The sequence below is a fragment of the Saccopteryx leptura genome, chromosome 6 (genome assembly GCF_036850995.1).
Source record: "Saccopteryx leptura isolate mSacLep1 chromosome 6, mSacLep1_pri_phased_curated, whole genome shotgun sequence".
NCBI lineage: Eukaryota > Metazoa > Chordata > Mammalia > Chiroptera > Emballonuridae > Saccopteryx > Saccopteryx leptura.
The window spans coordinates 51,275,620-51,297,660 of NC_089508.1; the positions used below are offsets into that span (position 1 = coordinate 51,275,620).

Consider the following 22,041-nt stretch of genomic DNA (forward strand, 5'->3'; position numbering starts at 1 on the left):
CCAAATCTTAACTGTAGAGGTGTCCATGGCCCACACCCTGCCTGCTGGAGTCAAGGCCCACAGTCAGGACAGGCTGGGAGGCTAAAGGGCTGCCCGACAGCTGGTGGGAAGCCCTGCACAGGCCTTTCCCTGCCCTCCCCCAGGCGGAGCAGGTACCCTCCCGGTGAGACGCCTCCCTCCAGAGCAGCTTGTCTGGTCCTGGCCACACAGCTCTAACAGAAAGGGAAGGTAACGGGGGAGCTTAACAATCATTCGGGGTCGTGGTCCCCTTTGAAAAATGGATGACAGGCAGGAATCTCTTTTCAGAAAATGCAAATCCCCACATGCATGTTGGGATGTAATTTCAGGGACTCTAGCAGACTTCCTGAAGTCACAGACCCTAGGCCAGGGACCCTGATCCAGTCCCTCCCCTTTGTTTTTGGGTGAAGACACTGTAGTGCGGAGGGACCGGGAGCTGCTAAGGGAAGGGAAGTGTGGAGGCCAGCTCTGCTAAGTCACAGCCTGACCCTAAAGGAAGACTGATTCTGCAGAGGGGTTTCTGTATGCTTTACACAGATGGTCTGTACTATACAATGTTTCTCATCATATCCCTTCTGTTTAGAAATATTTAACCACATACTTTGCATAGCAGTCAGCCTCAGACCTCTCCGTTCAATGCTCCCATCTAGGTTGTCTCTGTCCCTGAGTTTATGGGTCTCATGTTTCTTTTTGTGCTTCCCTCAGTCTGATTATTGGCATTTTGGGAAAATTTCCCTCCTCTTTGCAGTATCAGCTCCCCTCTTCTACTGCTGTCTCACTGATCCTTTCTGACTGGCAGAAGCTGGGTTTTCTTTTTCTCTTCATGTGAGCTGTGACATCCCTGCTTGGCTGTCTGAAGCCTGCTGAACATTGTCTGCCACCCCCACAGAGTTGCTACAGTCTGGAAATTTTTCTCCAAGTCTCTTGGACCCAGGTCACAGAGCTGGGGCAGCGGTGACATGGGTCTTTCCTGTGATATACATCAGGGTGATTTAAAAGTGGTTCTTTCATAATGGTACTGGTGTCACCAGAGCAGAAAGAGGGTGTGTCAGCAGGGCAAATGCTCCTGGCTGCACGTATGGCTGGTTTTCCTATGTTGGGTTTCAAGCTGACTTCGGATTTGTACACGAGCTCTTAGAGAAGTAATGGAAGTTAGATCCCCGACCCCCCCCCCCCCCAAGCAGGAAGGACCTCCCAATACTTGAATGGGATCCACTCAAGACAATTGACTCAAGGAAAAAGGTATGTGTGGGTGGGTGTGCTGCTTCTGTGTCGGGTCAAATGTTTAGGCCTGGACACTAGGGCTCCTTCTATAGAAAATAAAACTTCAGAAGAGGCTGCCCAGCTGGGGGGTAAATATGTCTATCCGAACTCCACCTTTGTGGGTGTGGGACTCCCCAAGGCCAACGTCCAAGGGCTTTCTGATCTAGTGACAGTGAGGTTTCCACTGCTCTGAAAAGGCCTGCCTCTACATGCATGTTTTCCCGAGCTTGTTTCCTTTGCCTGAAACGTCCCCTTGAAAACTCTACTGAAATTCAATCCATCCTCCAAAGGCGCCTTTCCAATGCTCCCTCTGCATAGCTTCTCCCCCTCCCCAGACGGATCCCACAGCACCCTGCAGTTCTTCCTAGCAGTTACTGTGCTCTAGCCATCCGTATACTTGGTGCACCTCTGCAAGACTGTGTGTGGCTTGGCAACTTCTGCTAAGTCTAGCATAGGACTTTGCATATAATGGTCTATAAGTGCTTACTGAATTCAGTTGTTTACCTGGTTCTGAGATCTCTCAAGATGATGCGAATCCCAATGGTAAAACTTTTCAGTAAATTTTTTATGTAGCTTACTTAATGGCTGTTGCTGGAAAAGTGAGCCACCTAACGTGGACCCTGGCCTCCCCAAAATGCTGAGGAAATTTCTTTGTCCAGTGTGAAAATACTTCCACTTAGAACTTAAAAAAGTCATCTTAGGAACAACCACACAGTATAGACAGAATTAAACAGCTAAACAACTAAATTAGCTCTAACACTAGGTTTTTAATGGCCTCAAGAGTCTAAACCTGAGTTGTACATTTCATCTTTAAGACTAACATGGTTGAAAATTGCAAAGATGATGATTTTAGTTTTTGGAAATTCTGGATATAAGGTGCCCACCAAATGAAATGACAAAACCTACTTGAGGACCCACTGTGTGCATGGCCCACACCTCCCTGCAGTCAGATTTACTCAGGCTGTGACTTCATGTGTTCACTGGTGGTCAGGGCCACACTGTTCATTTAAAAGCCCCCCGATGGCGAATCTGTAAATCTCAGTACTTCCACCCAACCCATCTGATCTTCTTCCTTTGATCTGGAAAACAGAGGCCCACAGGGAAACCTCAGGATCCTGCAAGCCTCACAGTTGATGCGGCCCAAGCTGTGCAGACCACGTTGGCACCCTGCTGCCTGGAGTTACTGCGTTTGGGAGATAAACTGCTCTTTTTGTGAAAGGCAGGCCCCCACCCACAGTGACAAATGGGCTCTACAGTTCAGGCATTCCAGAGGATGCTCTCCGCTTCCAGATGGGAGCACCATCAAATAGGTAGCAGGTGGAGAGGAAAACGGAAAAATTAAAGCCATTAATATGCTAGAAGGATAAAAGAGATTGGTTCCTTAAGATTGGGTCCCTAGGATGTGACTCAGGTTCCTCAAGGCAGGGACAGTCCACTTTCTTTCCTGTCCCCCACAGGCACAGTATTTTGGCCAAGCGCAGGCAGGGCCCCCCCACCCCACCACACGGTCCTCACACACTCGTTTCCTGTCTTGTCACTGAGCCTCTTCTAAGCCAGGGGCACCCTCACTATTGCCATACCTGAGGGAATCCATTCTCTGTGAGCAGAACTAGAAATAATGTTAAATTACGTAAAGGATGGTGCTTCCTGTGACTAAAATTTTCATTGTGTCTTGACTTATTGATATTTATTAATTAAAAATGTGGGAGAGACACACCACGGTGTATAGTTGTAAAGAGATATATCAAAATACGTATTTCTTGTCTCTCTTTCTCTTCTCTCTCTCAGCGCTGAAAGTACCCACCCTCACCTTACCTTTATGACCTGCCACCCTGGAACGGTGCTCCTCACCAGCACATTTGTCCGTAGGTACCGTCTTCAGATGTAGTATTTATAAGTGGCCAACTCATTGCAGTGCTGAAACATGCACTTACAAACATATCTGTTTTATGAAACCCTATTCCTTTGTTTTAATAGCTGAGCTATCCAGCCATAGCATAATAATGTACAAGGTAAATGGGTCTCCATCTCTGGAACCTGTTCCAAGTTTTCTCAAATGTGACTAACTGCAAAAATTTTCCAACCATCAAAGAGACACCCCTACCCCCGCCAACACCAGTTTATCCTAGACCTGCACAGCTACAAATCACAGAGGCTTAGTGGTGAACTTTCTTTAACTTGAAACTACCCTGAAAAAGGAAAATGTTGCTCCAGGGGTAATAGGAAGGAGAACACTACCTTCCTGCAAAGCTCTCATGACGCAAAAGGGACACGGACTATTATTTTATTTGAGGGATGAAATCTGTATTATACAGAAGTTTTTACACTTAAGAGTGTTTATTAGGATGAAATACAAAGGATAAAAACCTCTGAACCAGTATCTATAAAATGCTTATTGTTTAAAGTGGTAAAAGAAAGCTAGTTGGAATTTGCTCTGACTGCAATAATCTAAAGATAGGGAATAGTACGTAAAACATTAGATAGAGTAGACTATAATTATTATTTACTAATGCTCGATTCTAACGTTATCTTAGCAGCTTGTGCATTGTCAGATCAACAATCTGCACTAAATAAATGACCATTTAAGAATTGTTAGGGAGCATCTCTGTTCCTCTCCCTGCTTGACTAAAAACTGTCATTTGCAATCAAAGAAAGCAGCGTTGGAGCTGAGAACACAGCACCAGTAGCCTTGCAGTGGTCTCTTTCTGAGGAAAGACCAAAGATGCACATTAACTTGATCTTTTGCAGCCAATCTAATTTCACTCTACATGAATCCAAGAGGACTCCATGCCACAGTCAGCATTTCCTGCAGGATTGCAACTAAAAACTTAATACACTATCTTCCCTGTGACCAATCCTCTGACTTCTGAGAGGTTGTCACAGCAAATGAGGACAAGGAGTAGCCTAGATTAATTTATGGCCCCAGAATGAGAAGCAAAGGAAAAGAGTTCTCCATTAAGTTTCAATATGGTGCGGGCTTTTAAAAAGTAGACATGACCATGTGAAGATGTGAGCTCCAAATACACCTATCCAAATGTAGTGAATACTGGTGCCTCTCCAGAGCCTGTGGAGATTTAAACTTACATTCTGGTCCTTTTAACAGAATGTTAAACATAAATATGTAACAGAAGAATCCTAATTTTTTAAAATTAAGTGAGAGGAGGGGAGGTAGAGAGACAGACTCTGGCATGAGCCCCAACTGGTATCCACCTGGCAAGGCCCACCACAGGGGTATACTCTGCCCATCTGGGGCTGCTGCTCCATTGTTCAGCAACCAAGCTATTTCAGTGCCTGAAATGAGGCCATAGAGCCATCCTCAGCACCCGGGGCCAACTTACTTGAACCATTTGAGCCATGGCTGCAGGAGGAGAAGAGAGAAAGAGAGAGAGAGAGAGAGAGAGAAAGAGAGAAGGCAGAGGGGGAGGGGTGGAAAAGCAGATGGCCACTTATCCTGTGTGCCTTGACCAGAAATCAAACCCAGAACTTCCACACACTAGGCCAATGCTCTCCTGCTGAGCCAAATGGCCAGGGCTGAGAATTCTAATGTTAATAAAAGTTTTTACCTACCATCAATTCCTCAGGTGCTGGCCTTTCTTTTGGCTGTTTCCGCATGCTGTAAGAGAAAATAAAAACTGCCTATTATCTGTATACTTGTAAATTTGTGCTATAATTTCCACCAGTGATTATTTCCACTGAAACTCAGATGTTTTCAAAATCAGTCATGTTCCATTCTTGGTCCGAGTACAGGCACATCTTGTTCTAATGTGCTTTGCTTTATTGTGCTTCCCAGATGTGGTATTTTTTATATATATATATATAAACTGAAGGCAAGATCCTCCACCAGCAAAAAGATTATAACTCACTTTATTGTGAGATCTGCTTTATTATGGTGGTCTGGAACGGAACCTGTACTATCCTCGAAGGATGCCTGTATTAGCACCGATTCCCTTTCTTTTATTCTGGTGTTAATCAGATTTAGGGGGAATCTTAAGAATCAGAAATACAAAGTCTTTTTTTTAAATAACTCTTGCAATCAGATATAGAATGAATTTAAATTTATCCTAATTCTACTTCTGAAACTAATGTGAAAAAAAAGCAATATTTTCTTTCTGATTTAGTTGTCAATTTATTTCAAACTTAAATTTAGGGAACAACATACTTGTTTTAGTAATTGGGATAATACAATAAGAAAAGAAACATGACTATCAGCTCAAATGAGAAAACATCTCATTCCATTATTGTTACTCTGAATAACAGTATAATAAGAGGTCAGGAATCTAGATAATGCTGAAAAATTACAAATGAATTATTATTACATTATCTTGATTTTATTCTGGCTACAAGGTAAGTCTGTTTAAGCTGCCTAAAGAATCACATTCCTCATACAAAAATACTTCTTGCCTTACATGCAATAGGTATAATTAGCAGCTGTAGCATGTACCAGCTACATGATGAAACACCCACAAGATGAGATGACTGTATTTGTACAAAACTCAAGAGTGTCTGTGGGATGAAGTCATGAAGAGAGGTTATTGCTTCTATTGGAAAATCACACAGATGACTTTTCTTTATATAAGGCAACCTCTAACCTTCACACAACCTCTGCATTTGCTGACAGTACATATTTTTTTAAGTAGAGAGATTCAATGATCATTTGGTAAATAAGAACGGTAGTTACGAAGCATTAATGGCATCAAGGACATTTGCCTTCCCCATAAGTAACCATATGCACCTCTCAAATACTGTATCCATTAGCAAGTAATTCAAACTGTCTCACCAGTGGAGTTGGTAACCGTCCTAATCTGACATTCCAACATAGCTGTATCTCTTGGGAAAACAAGGCTATTACCCACTATCATTTCTGTTTCGGCTTGACATCGTGGAAATTTCAACACAGGTTATCCCTCCCTCTGTCTCCATAAAACTTTTACTTAACAGCTGATTAATTTTTTGGACAGGAGGAGGAAAGCAAAACCTTATCTGCTTTTTTCCCTGTCGGCCCAGAACCAGCCCCAGAGATAAGCATGGTGGCCCCATCACAAATCCAACATCTCTGAAGCCAGTGATGCCCAAACCATGTGCTCCAGGCAGTTTAGGAATTGCATGGTTTGTTTTTCAATTTCTGTATTTCAAAATGGGGCATTCCCATGATGTGCCTCTGAGTGTTTCTAGACATTCCATGTAACGGAAATTAAGAAAGATTAATACATATTTCTGAATAATGGTGCTAATGTTAATGAACTCAAGATTCCAGTGTTTAACCAACATATTTCTTTTTCCAACATGGCATGCTTTGGAAAAAAAATGTTAGCCGAGTGAAAACAAATTTTAAAAGCTATAGAATATTATGTAAGTATTTTAAATAAACAGAAACAGTGTTAATAAAATTTTCGGTCGGCAGGAAAATCCCTTCTCTACATATTTTTCTATGGAATATAAACTGGATGAGACATTTTTATTAATATCACGCTTAGTCAAAAAGGTGATAAAGGCTTGACATTTATATTAAGGAATATTTCTCGGTTTTCCTTTAGCATAATCATCAGATGGGTCATGGGGGTGGGGTGGGGACATGCACAGCCATTTCGGTTTAGCAGGGACTCCTGATCGCACCATTTCATGGCACCACAGGAACGGAGGGTTTGTTTTCCACCCGTGGACACGACTCTGGAGGGCTGATGAAATGAGGAGTTTGGTGAAGGGGGAGAGAGAAGAGCAGGTGGTGTGAAGGAGCCCCGGCATGTCCAGAACAGCTTCGAGTGGGCTCTGCCTCCTGCTTTGAGATGGCCGTTCCTCTGCTCCCAATTTCCTTCTTTCCCCACGCTGGGGTGAGGGGCAGGGCACAGGGAGGGCTGGGAGCACGAGGGCCTTCCAAGGCCACGCAAGTGCTGCCCACCAAATGGGGGAGAGGTGAGTGATGAAGTGAAGGGCTAATAAAAGAAAAACTCATTCTACTGGGAGGAAAAAGGCTGAAGGCTGAAAAAGAACCCTTGGCAGAAAAATGCCTGTTTCCTCAGGTGTAAAATGACCAGGGGCTGCTTGGAGACTCTGAGGGCCCCTCCAAGCTACATCCTGTGGTTCTTCTCAGTCCCTTGATGGTTCAAGTGGACCAACAAGACCAGGTTTTCATAGTCTTTCAAACATCAAAATTCACTGAAATGGGACACCAGTATTGCATTTAAAATATAAGCAAAGATAAAAGTTATGTACTGAAAATCCAATGAATTAATAAACTATGCTGCTTCCATTAAGTGACAGTTTTATGGGTAACTTGAGGTGACATTAATAAAAATAAGCTTCATAGGTCTGTTTAATAGGGGCTATAAAATTATGTATTTCTTAAAAAAAAAAAGTGGATAGCTACAGTGTCTGTGCTCAGAGAAGTAGCCTGATTCTCAGCAGTTTATTAAAACAGAAAAGCCTCTAAAGTACATTTACAACCCTTTGTGTAAATAACGTTTACATAATTTAAACAATTTCTTCAGCTTAGCTGCCCCATCTGCCCAAGGCCCTGAAGTCCCTCCCATCTCCAAAAGGAAGCAGGGAGAGCCATAAGGTCTCACGGAGCCTCCGAGTTAATGGCATGTATCATTTACATTGAGGGCATGGCATGTTTGCAAACAGGCTCACCACTGAGTGATGAAATGTACAAATGGCTCGGAGAACTCTCCAACCGGAAGGACAGGCGAATCCTGGGATGGAGGAAAAACAAGTCACCAAAAGTCATAACAATTCCTTTTCTTTTCTTATCCCCTTCCTCCCCCAGCAAAGTGACAGTAGAAAGACGAATATATAACAAGGATTCACCACCTGGTAGAAAGGACAATAAGGCCTCATCCAATTAAAATGACTGTTTACACCCTTTTCCACATGCTTATGTAAAATGCCAAATTTAAAGCCGCACACATTTAAAAACGGTGAGAAACAGGAGCACAAAGAGGGAGGGGAGGTGAAAAAAGGACAATGATAGCCACAGGGTAGGAAAGAAGGTATGAGAGTGTAAATGAGAAATTAATGATTATTTAAGTAACACAAATGGTCTTGTAATTAACAAAGAGCTGTGAAATTATTCTTGTGTTGACCTTTGTTTCATTTACTGGATTTGCTATTTATTTACACTTATTTGTATATTCAACTAGTTTTAACTGTTTGTCCCTAACACAATCATTTGGGCCCAGATTTTTTTTTATTTAACTTTAATAGAAAGGCTTTTACAGAAAAAGCTGTTTTCTGAAAAAGAATTTCAGCCTACTTGCCAGTCTAGGCAAACTCATCACATGACAAAGCTGGTGAATTAAGGACATGATGAAAAACTCCCACCTTGACCATCACACAAAACTGGGGTGGACGTGGCCTCACGCTCAAGAGCAGACAACCATCCAGCAACAAACCCCAACAACACCGCACAACACCCGCGGAACACAGGGAGCAAACCCCATTACCATTTGCAAAGGAAGGCTTTAAGAATTTAGGAGTTTTTCCAAGAATGACAGAGAGTGCCACTGTGTTTATAGTGTAACGGCTCAGGATGTAATGAAATTACACTGCAGAGTACTTTAACAGTCATCTCATTAGACCTACAGTTGGAACAAGAGAGCCACATAAAGTAGGCAGCTGCAAATGACTCCATTCTCATCTATTCTCATTTGCTATTAAAAATACCTTTCGGCGGCTTTTTTTCTCCCTGACATCCCTACACAAAGTGCCCTGCAAAGTATGATACATGCACCTATTTAAATTAACAAAGGAATGACTTATTTTAATCTCACTGTGCTTTGGAGTGCTTTGGCCATTTGGATGAGCAATATATCATTACATACAACCTTCCAGCGCTGCAGGCAAGAAACTCAGAGCATGCAGCATTTGGTGGGAGCCAAACAATTTCTCTAGCACACAACTGTGTCAAATGCATGCATGTATTCATTATTGAGAACGAGAGGAAATGGCTTTGATGTAGTGGAAAAAAGAAGATGATAAAAGCACCTCTGCAATATGCGTGTCATTATCAATGGTGGCAGATAAGATACAATTGCACAGCCCCCTATGTGATTAGTAAATATACATATAATTGCTGTGGCCAATTATCAGAAAAATGAGATCGGTAATTACAAGACAGAAAATTAACTAGAACTCTTATTAAGGCTTTGTTTCCAATTCAAACAACTGGAAACTGCTGGAAAATACAACTGAATCAAAAGGAACTGAGGGGGGGTCAAAGCAGCCAAAATAAATAAATAAAAAGAATAAATAAAATACATTAAAAAATCCCTAAGAGGTTAAAAGAAAAGGAATGTGAACAAAACATTTCTTAGATTTTGCCTATCCGTCCCCTTGAATGTCCTCTGTTCATCCAGAGAAAGGGGAGGTTAGTAATTATAAACTTAAAATTCTCAACAATAGAGAAAGGTTTCCAAGAGAAAAGGAAAACAAAGAAAAATGGGAATGAAATAAAGCCTTGCCAAGTTCAAAGGATTACATGCAGGCATTAGATAGAGAGGGCATGAAAAACGGGGCTGATGAAATCGTCTGCTCAAAAAAACACAAGGCATGCGATAATGTGACAACTCTTCGATAAAGGTACTATAAAATGGTCACAAAAGTCCCATCGGTTTGAAGAGCAAAAATAAAACATGATATCAATTTCAGCGCTGCCTGTTTTAGGAAAGCCATATATATCACCAAGCCTGCAAGATTCTACAAAGCCCAGTTCAAGAAATGACATTTTACTGTCTCAAAAACTATTAGTAAAAAGATAGTTCAAAGTCCGAGGTACAAAAATTATGGACTCTGATCAGGCTGTTAGTTCTCTAAGTCATTCATTCCTAAATTTTTTTGGAGGCTGTGGTGCTGGAAGTGTCTGAGTAACAACAGCTGCTTTAAAATGCAATGTTTAGGAAAATAAAAGCCTACTGTCTTAATGTGGCTGAATATTTACCAAGATGGTTAAAATTCTGGACTGGTTTTCTACAAAGATCCTGGTATAAAACATGATGCTAATGTGGGCCTCATTTCAAAGTATGATACCAAGAGTAAATTAATGAATTATAGAGTAGGCAACTTGATGAAGATGTCATTTTAACATGGATGAGAAACAAAACGAGAAAATGTGACATCTTCGCACGGATAGTTAATTTTATTTAAGACCTGATATTGTAGCCTGTTAAGTTTCTCATAACATAAAACTAAAGAACACTGGGTGGTACCCATGAATAATTTATTTCACTTGTGAAAATGCCAGCCCAAGTCGACTTTGCAGAACCTCGGAGAGTGGGATTCTCATCTCGGTGGTGCCTGCAAAGAATCACTCATCAAAGATGGGGGGGGGGGGGATTCTAATCTCACATACATAACGCCAGAGATTTCTTTTCATTTTAAAGTCCATGTCTCTTGCATCCCTCAAAGGAGAATTTCCTGAGATAGTGAAGAGGGACGCACGGGGTGGCGATGAGAGGGCCACCCAGAAACACCGGGCAGAGTCCGCAGAGAGGACCCAGGGCCACATAAGCATGTGGCTGTTAACATTTCAGAGGAAAGAAAAACGAACAGACCTGACAGTGTGCACAACACTGGCTGATTTTAAAGTATACCTTTCTCATTTCTAAGCAAGTAAAATCAGGAGTTGAGACCTCAGATATAAAAGCCCTTTAAGAACCTGCCTATTTTGTTATGTAACAAATCTGTTTGAAGGCGGGAAGGAGGCTCATTGGAAAGTGGCTCCAGCCTCTCAGAAGCTGGCAGGGAGCAAAAGCATCCTGTCACCACGGGTGAGGGGGAGACAGAGGACCGTGCCATGAGGCTCAGAGGAGCTAGTAAACTAGTGGCTGCTATTTAACAAAACTGTCCTTTGTGAAATGAGGGTTTCAGGCCAGATTTCAAAAATAAAAACACAAACTGGAGGAGCAGTTACACTAGTAACTCTCAGGACTGGCTGAAATGTACTCTAAATTGTTACTGAAAGTCACTCACTTTAAGACCCTGGGTGCCATACTTCACCTTGAGGATTTTGGGGAGGGGCTATTCTGCTGAGCTTCTGAGCATGGAGGTGTGGAGCAAAGCAATGGACACAACCTTAACCAAAGCCTTAACCTGAGACTCTGGTCCCAAATCAACTTTAGAGTCCTGCTAAAGGGACACAAGCTGGATCCTGTTATGGATAAGACAACTGTTACATAAAAACAGCTGCCATAAACCATTTCAGTAAGCAATTCTGGCCAACAAGGAGGACTGTCTCCAAGTCTCTGAGGTTCCAGTCACTACTGGGTCAGCCCTTTTTGCTAAACACAGAAACACAAGCAGGCCACACGCTAGAGAGCAGAGGACAATGGGAAAAAAGTTTGAGTGATGCCTTTGCCTTGTGAATAATGAACAGTTCAGGAAGGTCAACCCATTACAACTGAAACTGTTTAATTATTAATTATGCACAATCTATGAGCAAAAGGACAAGTTCAAAATGTTTAATGTATGCTAACTTCAACTGGACTCTCTCTGGGTATTTTGTTATTAGCACTTGTCAGCAAGGTACTCAGGCATAAAAAAAGCAAGCAGCAGAAAATTTGTGTGTGTGTGTACCTGTACCCTCAATGAGATGGGGGAGGGGAGGAGGCAGAAAGAGGTCCAATTCCAACCATAGCTGCTACTAGGTTCACTTGTAGAGTAAGTGTGCCAAGAAGTACACACTTGTGACCTTGAGAGCAGGCAGGCATAAATACAGAAAACATAAAAAACAAAATACGAAAACATAAAAAACAAAAATGCTTTTGAAGTGACTTACTCAAAATGGAGATCATTCTTTTAAAGGCAGTTTTTTTTGAAACATGATTAGTCTTGGCTTTGAAAGGATCCATGTCATTAATGTTTACACACACACACACACACACACACACACACACACACACACACACACACACAATCTATATTAAATCAATGGACTGTATCAATGTCAATTTCCTGGTTGTGATATTGTACTGTACTGTACTTAAGAGTTGTTATCATTGAAGGAAACTGGGTTAAGGGTACACAGGATCTCTCTATATTACTTCTTACAACTACATGTGAATCTGAAATGATGGCAAAACAAAGTTTTTTTTAAAAAAGGTGCCTGCCTGGCCGGTTGGCTCAGCGGTAGAGCGTCGGCCTGGAGTGCGGGAGACCCGGGTTCGATTCCCGGCCAGGGCACATAGGAGAGGCACCCATTTGCTTCTGCACCCCCTCCCCCTTCTTCCTCTCTGTCTCTCTCTTCCCCTCCCACAGCCAAGGCTCCATTGGAGCAAGGATGGCCCGAGCGCTGGGGATGGCTCCTTGGCCTCTGCCCCAGGCGCTGGAGTGGCTCTGGTGGCAGTGGAGCGTCGCCCCCTGGTGGGCAGAGCGTTGCCCCTGGTGGGCGTGCCGGGTGGATCCCGGTCGGGCGCATGCGGGAACCTGTCTGACTGTCTCTCCCCATTTCCAGCTTCAGAAAAATACAAAAAAAAAAAAAAAGGTGCCTGGCCTGTGGTGCAGTGGATAAAGTGGAACCCCGAGGCCGCCGGTTCGAAACCCAGGGTTTGCCCGGTCAAGGCACATATGGGAGTTGATGCTCCCTGCTCCTCCCCCCTTCTCTCTCTCTCTCTCTCTCTCTGGTCAAGGCACACATGGGAGCTGATGCTTCCTGCTCCTCCCCCTTCTCTCTCTCTCTCCCCTCTAAAATGAATAAATAAAACCTTTAAAAAGAAAAGAAAAGAAAAAGGTAAAGAGCTAATTTTAACAATTCTAATGCGGTCCAGAGTCTTAGAGGAGTTGGGCTGTATTAGGAAGAAACCTGGGATAATTAATCAACTGGAAAAAAGTTAAAAGGACCTTTGCTTAAAAAATAAATCTGAGGATTTAATTTTTGCCTTTAATTCATAATTGGAGATGACAGTAGAACTTGACAGTGATGTGGTGGTCAATTCAGACACTGATAGGGTGTAGGCAGAAAACCATATAAAAATGATATAATCATTTATTACTGGTTCATTCATTCAAGAATTTTCTTGACCACCTACCATGTCAAAGGCACTGAGCCTGGCATTGTGGGATGACTGATACTTGATCCATATCCTCAAAGAATTCATATATTGTTTGAAGATTAAGACATGTAACCTCATAAACAGCCCTGCTTATGGAGGAAGACGGTCAAGTCAGGGTACCCTAGCTGTGCACTCCGGCTGAACAGGGAGAGCCGAGGGTTCGATGCAGTGTGGCTGTGATCCGAGTTCAGAGGGAGCGTGATGGGGAACAAAGTCTGAGTGTCTGCAGGGCTGTCAGACACCTCCTCTGCTCTCCTGTATTCTTCCTTCCTTACTCCAGACAACACCTGGGGGAGAAGGGACCTTGACCATCTTAATGTGTCCTGTTCCCTTTATATTTGAAGGAATGTAAAAAACAGATATTCCTGCAAATTAAGATTTTATACTTATCAGGATTAAAACACAAGGAAGACAGAAGGGCAATTACTCAAAACTCTCAGAGTGCTGGCTAAACTAATGAATTCTAAGGGCACTTGTATTGTGGTTAGATTGAACCAGCCTAGCTGGTTAAATATAAAATATGGCAAGCCTTTAAGGTTTTTTTTTGTATTTTTTTTGTATTTTTCTGAAGCTGGAAACGGGGAGAGACAGTCAGACAGACTCCTGCATGCGCCCGACCGGGATCCACCTGGCACGCCCACCAGGGGCGATGCTCTGCCCACCAGGGGGCGATGCTCTGCCCCTCCGGGGCGTCGCTCTGCCGCGACCAGAGCCACTCTAGCGCCTGGGGCAGAGGCCAAGGAGCCATCCCCAGCGCCCGGGCCATCTTTGCTCCAATGGAGCCTTGGCTGTGGGAGGGGAAGAGAGAGACAGAGAGGAAGGAGGGGGGTGGGGGTGGAGAAGCAAATGGGCGCTTCTCCTATTGCCCTGGCCGGGAATTGAACCCGGGTCCCCCGCACGCCAGGCCGACGCTCTACCGCTGAGCCAACCGGCCAGGGCCAAGCCTTTAAGTTTTAAAAAAAGAGCCTATTTGGGAGGATAAATGGTGACGGAAAGAGACTTCACTTACAGTGGTGAACATATAATACAATATACAGATGCTGTATTACAGAATTGTACACCTGAAACCTATATAATTTTATTAATCATTGTTACTCCAATAAATTCAGTAAAAAAGAAAACACATATTTGGTGAGTTTCAAAATAAATTAATAAATAAAATAGCCTATTTCTAGACTTCATTGTCTCAAGCCATCAAACCAACAGGTACTTACATCACAGAATCACCTGGAGTCTCAGTATTGAGTTATGCTCTATATTTTAAAAAGAGATCCTCTGGCCCTGGCTGGTTGGCTCAGTGGTAAAGCATCAGCTCAGTGTATGGATGTCCTGGGTTCAATTCTCAGTTAGGGTCCACAGGAGAAGCACCCATATGCTTCTCCACCCCTTCCCTTCTTGCTTCGCTCTCTCTCTCTCTCTTCCTCTCCTGCAGCCATGCCTCAATTGGAGCAAGTTGGCCCTGGGCACTGATGATGGCTCCATGGTCTCTGCCTCAGGTGCTAAGAAGAGCATGGTTGCTGAGCAACAGCCCCAGATGGGCAGAGGATCGCCCCCATGTGGGCTTGCATGTGGATCCCAACTGGGACACATGTGGGAGTGTGTCTATCTGCCTCCTCTCCTCTCACTGCATAAAAAATAATAATAAAAAAAGATATTTTAATTCAAGTGTAATATTTCTTTGGCCTGGCCCAATAATTTCTAATCATACCTACTGGGGTCCATCCTAATAAAAACAGCTCTCTTATATCGCGTCACTTCTATCCACAATGCCAGGTCAAAGGTCATTAGTGACTCCAGTGGCCCTGTGGCAGGCAGAACTGCATTATGCTTTGTCACACCCCAGACTGCTTTTTGATTCTCCATTGTTCACTGACTTAAATGTCTTTGTGAGACAAAGGGCAGAATCCATACGACAAATCTGCTCTCCACTAGGGAGGTAACTTATTTTGAAAAAAAAAAGACACAAAACCCAAAAATAAAACCAAACCTAAAGAAAAAAACACCTGAACCCTCACTTTTAAAGATATTCATAGAAACTATTATACAATCCAAGAACCTATCAGTCTAAAATACAATCAACCCAATGATAGATTCTGGGATATTAGCTCAGTTTTAATATTTTGATGGTCCTCGATGTTCATATCTGTGTGTTTCTGTTATGACTGACTGTAGCCAGGGAAAAAAATCAGTCAATCTTATCAGAGAGAGAAAGGTGGACAATAGATGGACAGGTACTCCAGGTCAGTTGGAGAATGAGAGAGCCTAGTTTAAGATATGAGTAAACCATTATTACACATTAGATTTATAAAAATTAAGTCACTGCTTGTTAAAAAAAAACTTGCTTAAAAACTGTGGGGAAGCACTCAGTATTCTGATATTATGTGTATGTTTGATCTCAGAATGCAGACGGAACTGACCTAATCTGTGGGGTATAATAGGAACAGTGCTGGGGTGGAATGAGGCTTCTATTCAGAAGGCTTGCAAATGGACATCATCAGAGAGGAAGCCTCTGACCCTCCTCAGCTGGCGACCAGAAGGCCCTCCTGTCATCCCACTCCATATCAGGACCTGGGCACAGAAAGTGAAGGACAATTCAATTTCCTCTCTGGCTCAACCCGTGCTCTGGGTTGCCAGATGTGACAAATTATATGTGTGGGCATTTTGGTGTGAAGTTCTGTCCACTGGGTCTGAGTTGACAGTAGCAGCTCATTTAACTTGTCTCAAATGGACCTGGAACTGGGGGCAAAAGGCCTGAATTTCTGCCACTGAAACACCTAACTTACCTTACCCATAAACCCTTAAATCAAGTGAGAACCAGCAGTTAGCCAAGTAAACATTGCAACCAGATGGCTTGTAAAAAACCCCACAAATTTAAATGAACAAGTCTAAAGAAATCTGTCTCTAGGTAATTGAAATTTGAGATTATAAAGACTTTTCCGTTTTTATTTTCTTCTAAATAGGTTTTAGAAGTTCCTCAGTATTGGGATAAGAAAGAAGAGGAACAAACTGTCATTAACGTCAAAACTAACCCTTCAGTTAGCCTACCAATTTTCTTGTCATTTAAAGATTTACATTTACTTAGACATTTTCTAAACATACAACAAAATTCTTGGTGTTTTATAAAATTGCTTGGAAATGGGTAGGTAGAGAACTTGAAAATGCATTAATCTTTTAAACTATATTTGCTAAACTGCTTCCTTTCTAGAGCCGGTGAACATTTATATTTCTCTTTTTATTTTAGGTCTCTTGTTGGTTGTAAGCTAGAGTACACAGTACACAGTGTTATTTAGAAGCATCTATATGAACAGCTCTCACTTGCAAACTACCATCCACATACATATCCCTTTTTAATAGTGTAGGCAGAGCAGCAAAAAACATGCTTGTCTCATACCAAAGGGATTTCATTTACAAAAGTAAAACCCGTTATTGTCCTCTCTCTCTGTAGCCTCCCAATGTGTTTCTATTGCTTTTTCATAAAACACTGCTGCAAATAATCAAGCATGACCACTGACATCCATGAGATTGAGTTTTAGGAACCATTAAATGAGCTCACCCTCATGGGAAGCCTCCTGCTCAGGCTGGTCTAAAGGTAATTATTCAGCAATTCCTACCTGTGGTTTTACCTTGCCCCTATATAGTGTTTGAATTTCATACACTGGTAAGGTCAATTTTTTTTTCCTCAGGAGAAGTCCAGCTACATGTTTGATTCAGGACCTAAATTATGTTAATATACACACTGGTGTTTCACCAGGTTCTATGTACAGAAGTGCTGATTAAAAGCAATCTTAAAGGTAGATCACACATTATGTTTAAAAAAAGAGGAAAATCTAGGAGCTAAAAATAATCCTTAGCAGGTTTCCAAATGAAAGGAATGATTCCTCTTTTCATAGGTAGAGGTTAACACCGAAACATCTGAACTACATCTGCACACTGTTCACGGGCAAGCACCCGGCAGGTCTGTGTCCTGAAAAATCAACAAGCCATAACACTATCAAGTCAGACTCTGAGAACTCAACGAAAGCCTAGGTCCACATTGCCACACTGTATGTCCTCCTGGATGTTCACTCGACTGGTAGTTAAAATAATTACTGCCACTCGCCCCCTGCACTGCAAGCTACAGATGAGGGGAAAACAGAACTGTCAATGTGTTTACACATTCTTATAAACAAGCTCAAAGGCTATGTCAGTGGCAACTCAAAAGCTGAGAATTATATGTAAAATTGTGCCCTACCTGGTTCCATACAATAAATGCAGAGAGACGGGAGTTTAAAGCTGACTAAAGGAGATAACGCATCAGCTTAAAATTTGTCAATGTGAGAGGAACAAAGAGAGGGAGACAGGGAGGGAGGGAGGGAGGGTAAGTGAAAAAAAAAATAGAACTACATACTGTGAAATGAACAAGTTCAGTTAGAATGTTCATCAGGATTTGGAAAATCATAATGCCATCTGCTACTCTGGACCTCAGAACATCAGGGATCTCGTGGGCCCGGGCGCTTCCATTTCCAGGAGGAAGGAAGGAACTTACATTCCCTGGAATGCTGCCTCCATTCTGGAATAACGGCAACACCCCAGCCCACCCATTCGAAATCTCTTTTGAGAACATCGGCACTGCTCACAGATGCGTTTTCCCTGGTTTAGGGAAAATTAACGGTAGGCGAACTGATTACAGCAACTAGGCAGTGGAGCAGAGCAATGCCCCGGCCCGAGCTGCTGGCTAACTGACCCTGGCATCCAACTTGGGCTCAGGGTGTGTAGGTCCCATCATGGTGGATTAAATGAGCATTGTCCTACGGCTGGGTAAGACTTCACAATAGAGCAACACATGTTAAGTGACAGCAGCCAAAACTGGCCCCAACAGGCGACTGCCCATTCACAGAATGCTATTCACAGGCCTCCACCACCAAGAAATTAATTCATTAATAATACATCAGGCTTCACAGACAATTCAAAGAAAACAACACAAAGCTACTTGTTCAATGATTGCCTAAAGATGCTGAAGTTTTCCTGGTTCAAAAATAAACGCCCCCAAAACAACCCAAATCTAATTGACTTACTGAAATCAAAATTGTAGGGATATTTATGCTAATATTTTGCTTAGTATAAAAGAATGAAGAAAATCTATCCACTGAATTCACTCACTGCTACTAGAAAATAATGTTTCCCCCTCCAATAGTAGCTAATAAAATATGACAACTATGTATCTAAAAAATTAATTTTTCCTACTTTAAGTGACTTTCAGACTATCAGGAAAAATTTTGCTTTAACTTGTTTCTTCTGTTACATTTTTAAAACTCACTTCCTTTCTCCTCCCTCCCAACAACTCATAAATATGAATTAAATATAATTATAAATGAACAGAACATTAACTTTTGGATTACTGCTGTGTTTTGGAAGAATGTTAATGTCATTTCTAAAGTTATTACCAATAGAAAAAGTAATTACTAAAGAAATCATGGCCTTAATGCTAACCTATTTTCAATCTTCAAACCAGCCAAGCTGCATTAATTTGAACATACTGGACTTTTCAAAGGAAGTATTAGATTTCTAAAGCTTGCCTTACATAAAAGAGGAATATCGGTTTTCAGGCTTCCAATTATATATTCCCAACACTAGGAGACATGGGTCTAGTTAATATCACTGGAGGACAAGACTATTGTGTATCCACTTGGATTAATTTACCAAGTTTCTAATGCCTCCGTCATTAACTCATACAAGTTGCAAACGTCATGAAACCCCACATCAATACCCTTTGAGGGAGTGGTTAGAGTTGAGTCACCATGGCAGAAGCTCTGGGCCTGCACAGGTCTTTGGAGAGCTCAGGTCAGCAAGTTTGGTCTCACTCTAAACCTGCAGATATGTATTGTGAAAGAAAGAGGTCATACTTAGGATGCTGGGAGCTGGAGAGATGGGGGGGTGTTCCTTTTACTTTTTGCTAACTTCAGAAGCCAGAGTTATGGCCAAGTAATTGGATGGATGGATATTACTCCCTCGAATTGGTTAGCACCACTTTCTGATTCCCAGGGAGGTATCGTTAGGCAGCCACTCTCATACCCCACACCCTACTCTGAGAGCACCTGCTATGTTCATAGCCCAGCAGTTTCTCAGTTAACCAACCCTCAACTAACCAGGCCAGAAATGAGTGATTCTGCATGAATTCTTTTCTTTTTCTTTTTTAAGATAACAGTGGTTCAAGAGCCTAATCTTTTCTATATATAATTTTTTTTCTGAAAGGACTCAAGCTCTTCCCTGCTAACTTAAACAGAATATGTAGAGTAGAATTCAATTCATTCTTAAAGATATGTAGTCATTCTGACAGCAAAACTGAACTGTGTTGCAATATACCCACGCCCTTGAGGCATGTCTGTAATGCTTTCTCTGTTGTCTTCTTTTATGGCTTTTCAAATAATCCCTCCCCTTGATGCCAAAATGTTCAGCTGTTACTTTTGCTGCCACCAAAGTAATTATAATATAGTTGAAAGAACCCTATTGTCACTCAGTTTCCTCATCTGTAAAATGGAGTGTGAAGGAAAGCAACACGACATGAGAAAACTTGGGGAAACTTCACAAACTGTAAAGGTTAAGGCTAGAGTCTGGATTTTGATAAAAGACCACATGTATTACCTAAGTACTTCCTCATCATATTTTATTACTTTTTGGATTTGTTTTTGTGAGATATTGAAAAAACAAGTAGTAAGTTCTTGTAATTACACATAAATTTCATTTAACAAATATTTATGAGTGACTATTGTATACTGCGTGCAGCACTAGCAGGACAGAAATGAAGAACTCAGGAACTTAAGAGTCTCACTGATAAACTTAAAACTGGATCTGAAATGGGCATTAATGCAGTCTGAATGAGGCACCTGGTGCTCTCCCTCGAACAGTACGCTAATCACCTTCTTCCCACGGAGTGTGCATGCTCTGCTCAGTGAGGCCTGACTGCTCTAGAGTGGAGGCTTCCTCCCTGACCCCACCTCTCCACCCTCCCCTTCATCTAATTTCTCACCAAATCTAGCTTATTTTCTTTCCTAAGTACCTTTTAAACATGCTAAAGCTGTCATAATTTCTGATCAGAATGATAGCTTCCTAACCATCTTTTTTTTTTTTTTTTTTTTTTTACAAGGACAGAGAGAGAGTCAGAGAGAGGAACAGATAGGGACAGACAGACAGAAACGGAGAGAGATGAGAAGCATCAATCATCAGTTTTTCGTTGTGACACCTTAGTTGCTCACTGATTGCTTTCTCATATGTGCCTTGACCATAGGGCTACAGCAGACTGAGTAACCCCTTGCTCGAGCCAGCGACCCTGGGTCCAAGCTGGTGAGCTTTGCTTAAACCAGATGAGCCCACGCTCAAGCTGGCAACCTCGGGGTCTCGAACCTGGGTCCTCTGCATCACAGTCTAATGTTCTATCCAGTTGCGCCACCACCTGGTCAGGCCTAACCACTCTTTTAATAATCCATCTTCCATAATCCCATCAGAATGATTTTTCTAAAACACAAATCTGGTTCTGTGGATCCTCTGCTTAAAATTTTCAGCACCCCCATCCCACCCTGGAAATGCCTTCAGGCACAGTGTGGAAAGATCTTCTGAAATGTGGCCCTTGCCTCATCTCAATATTTTGCTTTGTAGCCAGAGTAAACTCCTGCGGGGTTTTCAGTGTCTCTGAGCTAACTCCCACCGGTCCTTGGCTCCTCCATTACCAGCTCTCTTCTCTATTTTCTGAGCACCTTGTCCATAATCTTATTACAGAATTTATACAGCTGCAAACATTATTAAGTGTCTTAACCTAAATACCCATTTATGTGAGTGGATAAAACGATAGTCACTGTGCTCCCCTGAGATCTCAGGACATCAAGTCTCACACCACTTGTTCTACCTGCAGTTTAGTTTAAAGTGATCTATTATATATACTGTTTACTGGTCTGCCTCCCTGACTCGAGAAGAAACGCTTTAATGATAGCAATCGCAACTTAGACACTGTTTCTCCCCAGTACCTAGCTCTGGAATTAATACATTCCAGAGGTTTACAGAATGGCTATTTGGGCTATCATCAATGGTTTAACTCTAAGGACTTTTATGTGTGCCAGGGGTGGGAATAGGGTGGAGATCTAAGCCTCCCACCCTCTGACCAAACTAGAATGGCTTCAAAGTCCAAAACAATATATTAAAAACTTCTGTGTGTCAAAGGACATCATCAAAAAATTGTAAAGAAATTCCATACAATGAGAGAAAAAAATTTAGTCTAGTGTTCAGAATATATAAAAAACTTTTACAACCCAATAATAAACACAAGCAACCTAATTTAAACATGGACAATGGCTCTGAATAGATATTCCTCCAAGAAGATAGTAAAAATGGCCAATAAAAATATTAAAATATGCTCATCATTAATCATAAGGGAAATTTAAATCAAAACCATAATGAGAGACTACTTAACATCTATTAGGATGACTATAATAAAATAAAAAAAAGTATTGACAAGAGTGTGGTGAAATTTGAATACTCATAAATTGCTGGTGGAAATTTAACATGGTAGTTGTGGTGAAATACAGTTTGGAAGTTTATAAAAAAGTTAAACATAGAATTTTCATATGACCCAGCAATTCCACTCCTAGGTACATAGCCAAAAGAACTGAAAATATATGTCAATATAGAAACTTGTACACAAACGTTTGCGGCAGCATTATTCATAACAGCCAAAAACGAGAAACAT

General features: G+C 41.9%; 1 protein-coding gene across 6 annotated transcripts in view; it reads right to left on the bottom strand.

Moving 5' to 3' along the window:
* The window catches only part of MAP2K5 (mitogen-activated protein kinase kinase 5), a 280,465-nt gene that overhangs the window by 31,743 nt on the left and 226,681 nt on the right, over positions 1–22,041 (bottom strand). For 4 of the 6 annotated variants that reach the window (XM_066342718.1, XM_066342716.1, XM_066342715.1 and 1 more), the window contains 2 exons: positions 7,912–7,973; positions 4,849–4,894 (listed from right to left, as the gene is read on the bottom strand). In XM_066342718.1, coding sequence (XP_066198815.1) covers positions 4,849–4,894; positions 7,912–7,973 — 108 coding nt within the window. Of the gene's footprint in view, positions 1–4,848; positions 4,895–7,911; positions 7,974–22,041 lie in introns of those variants that run through there. The other 2 variants (XR_010746200.1, XR_010746199.1) reach the window with 1 other exon arrangement.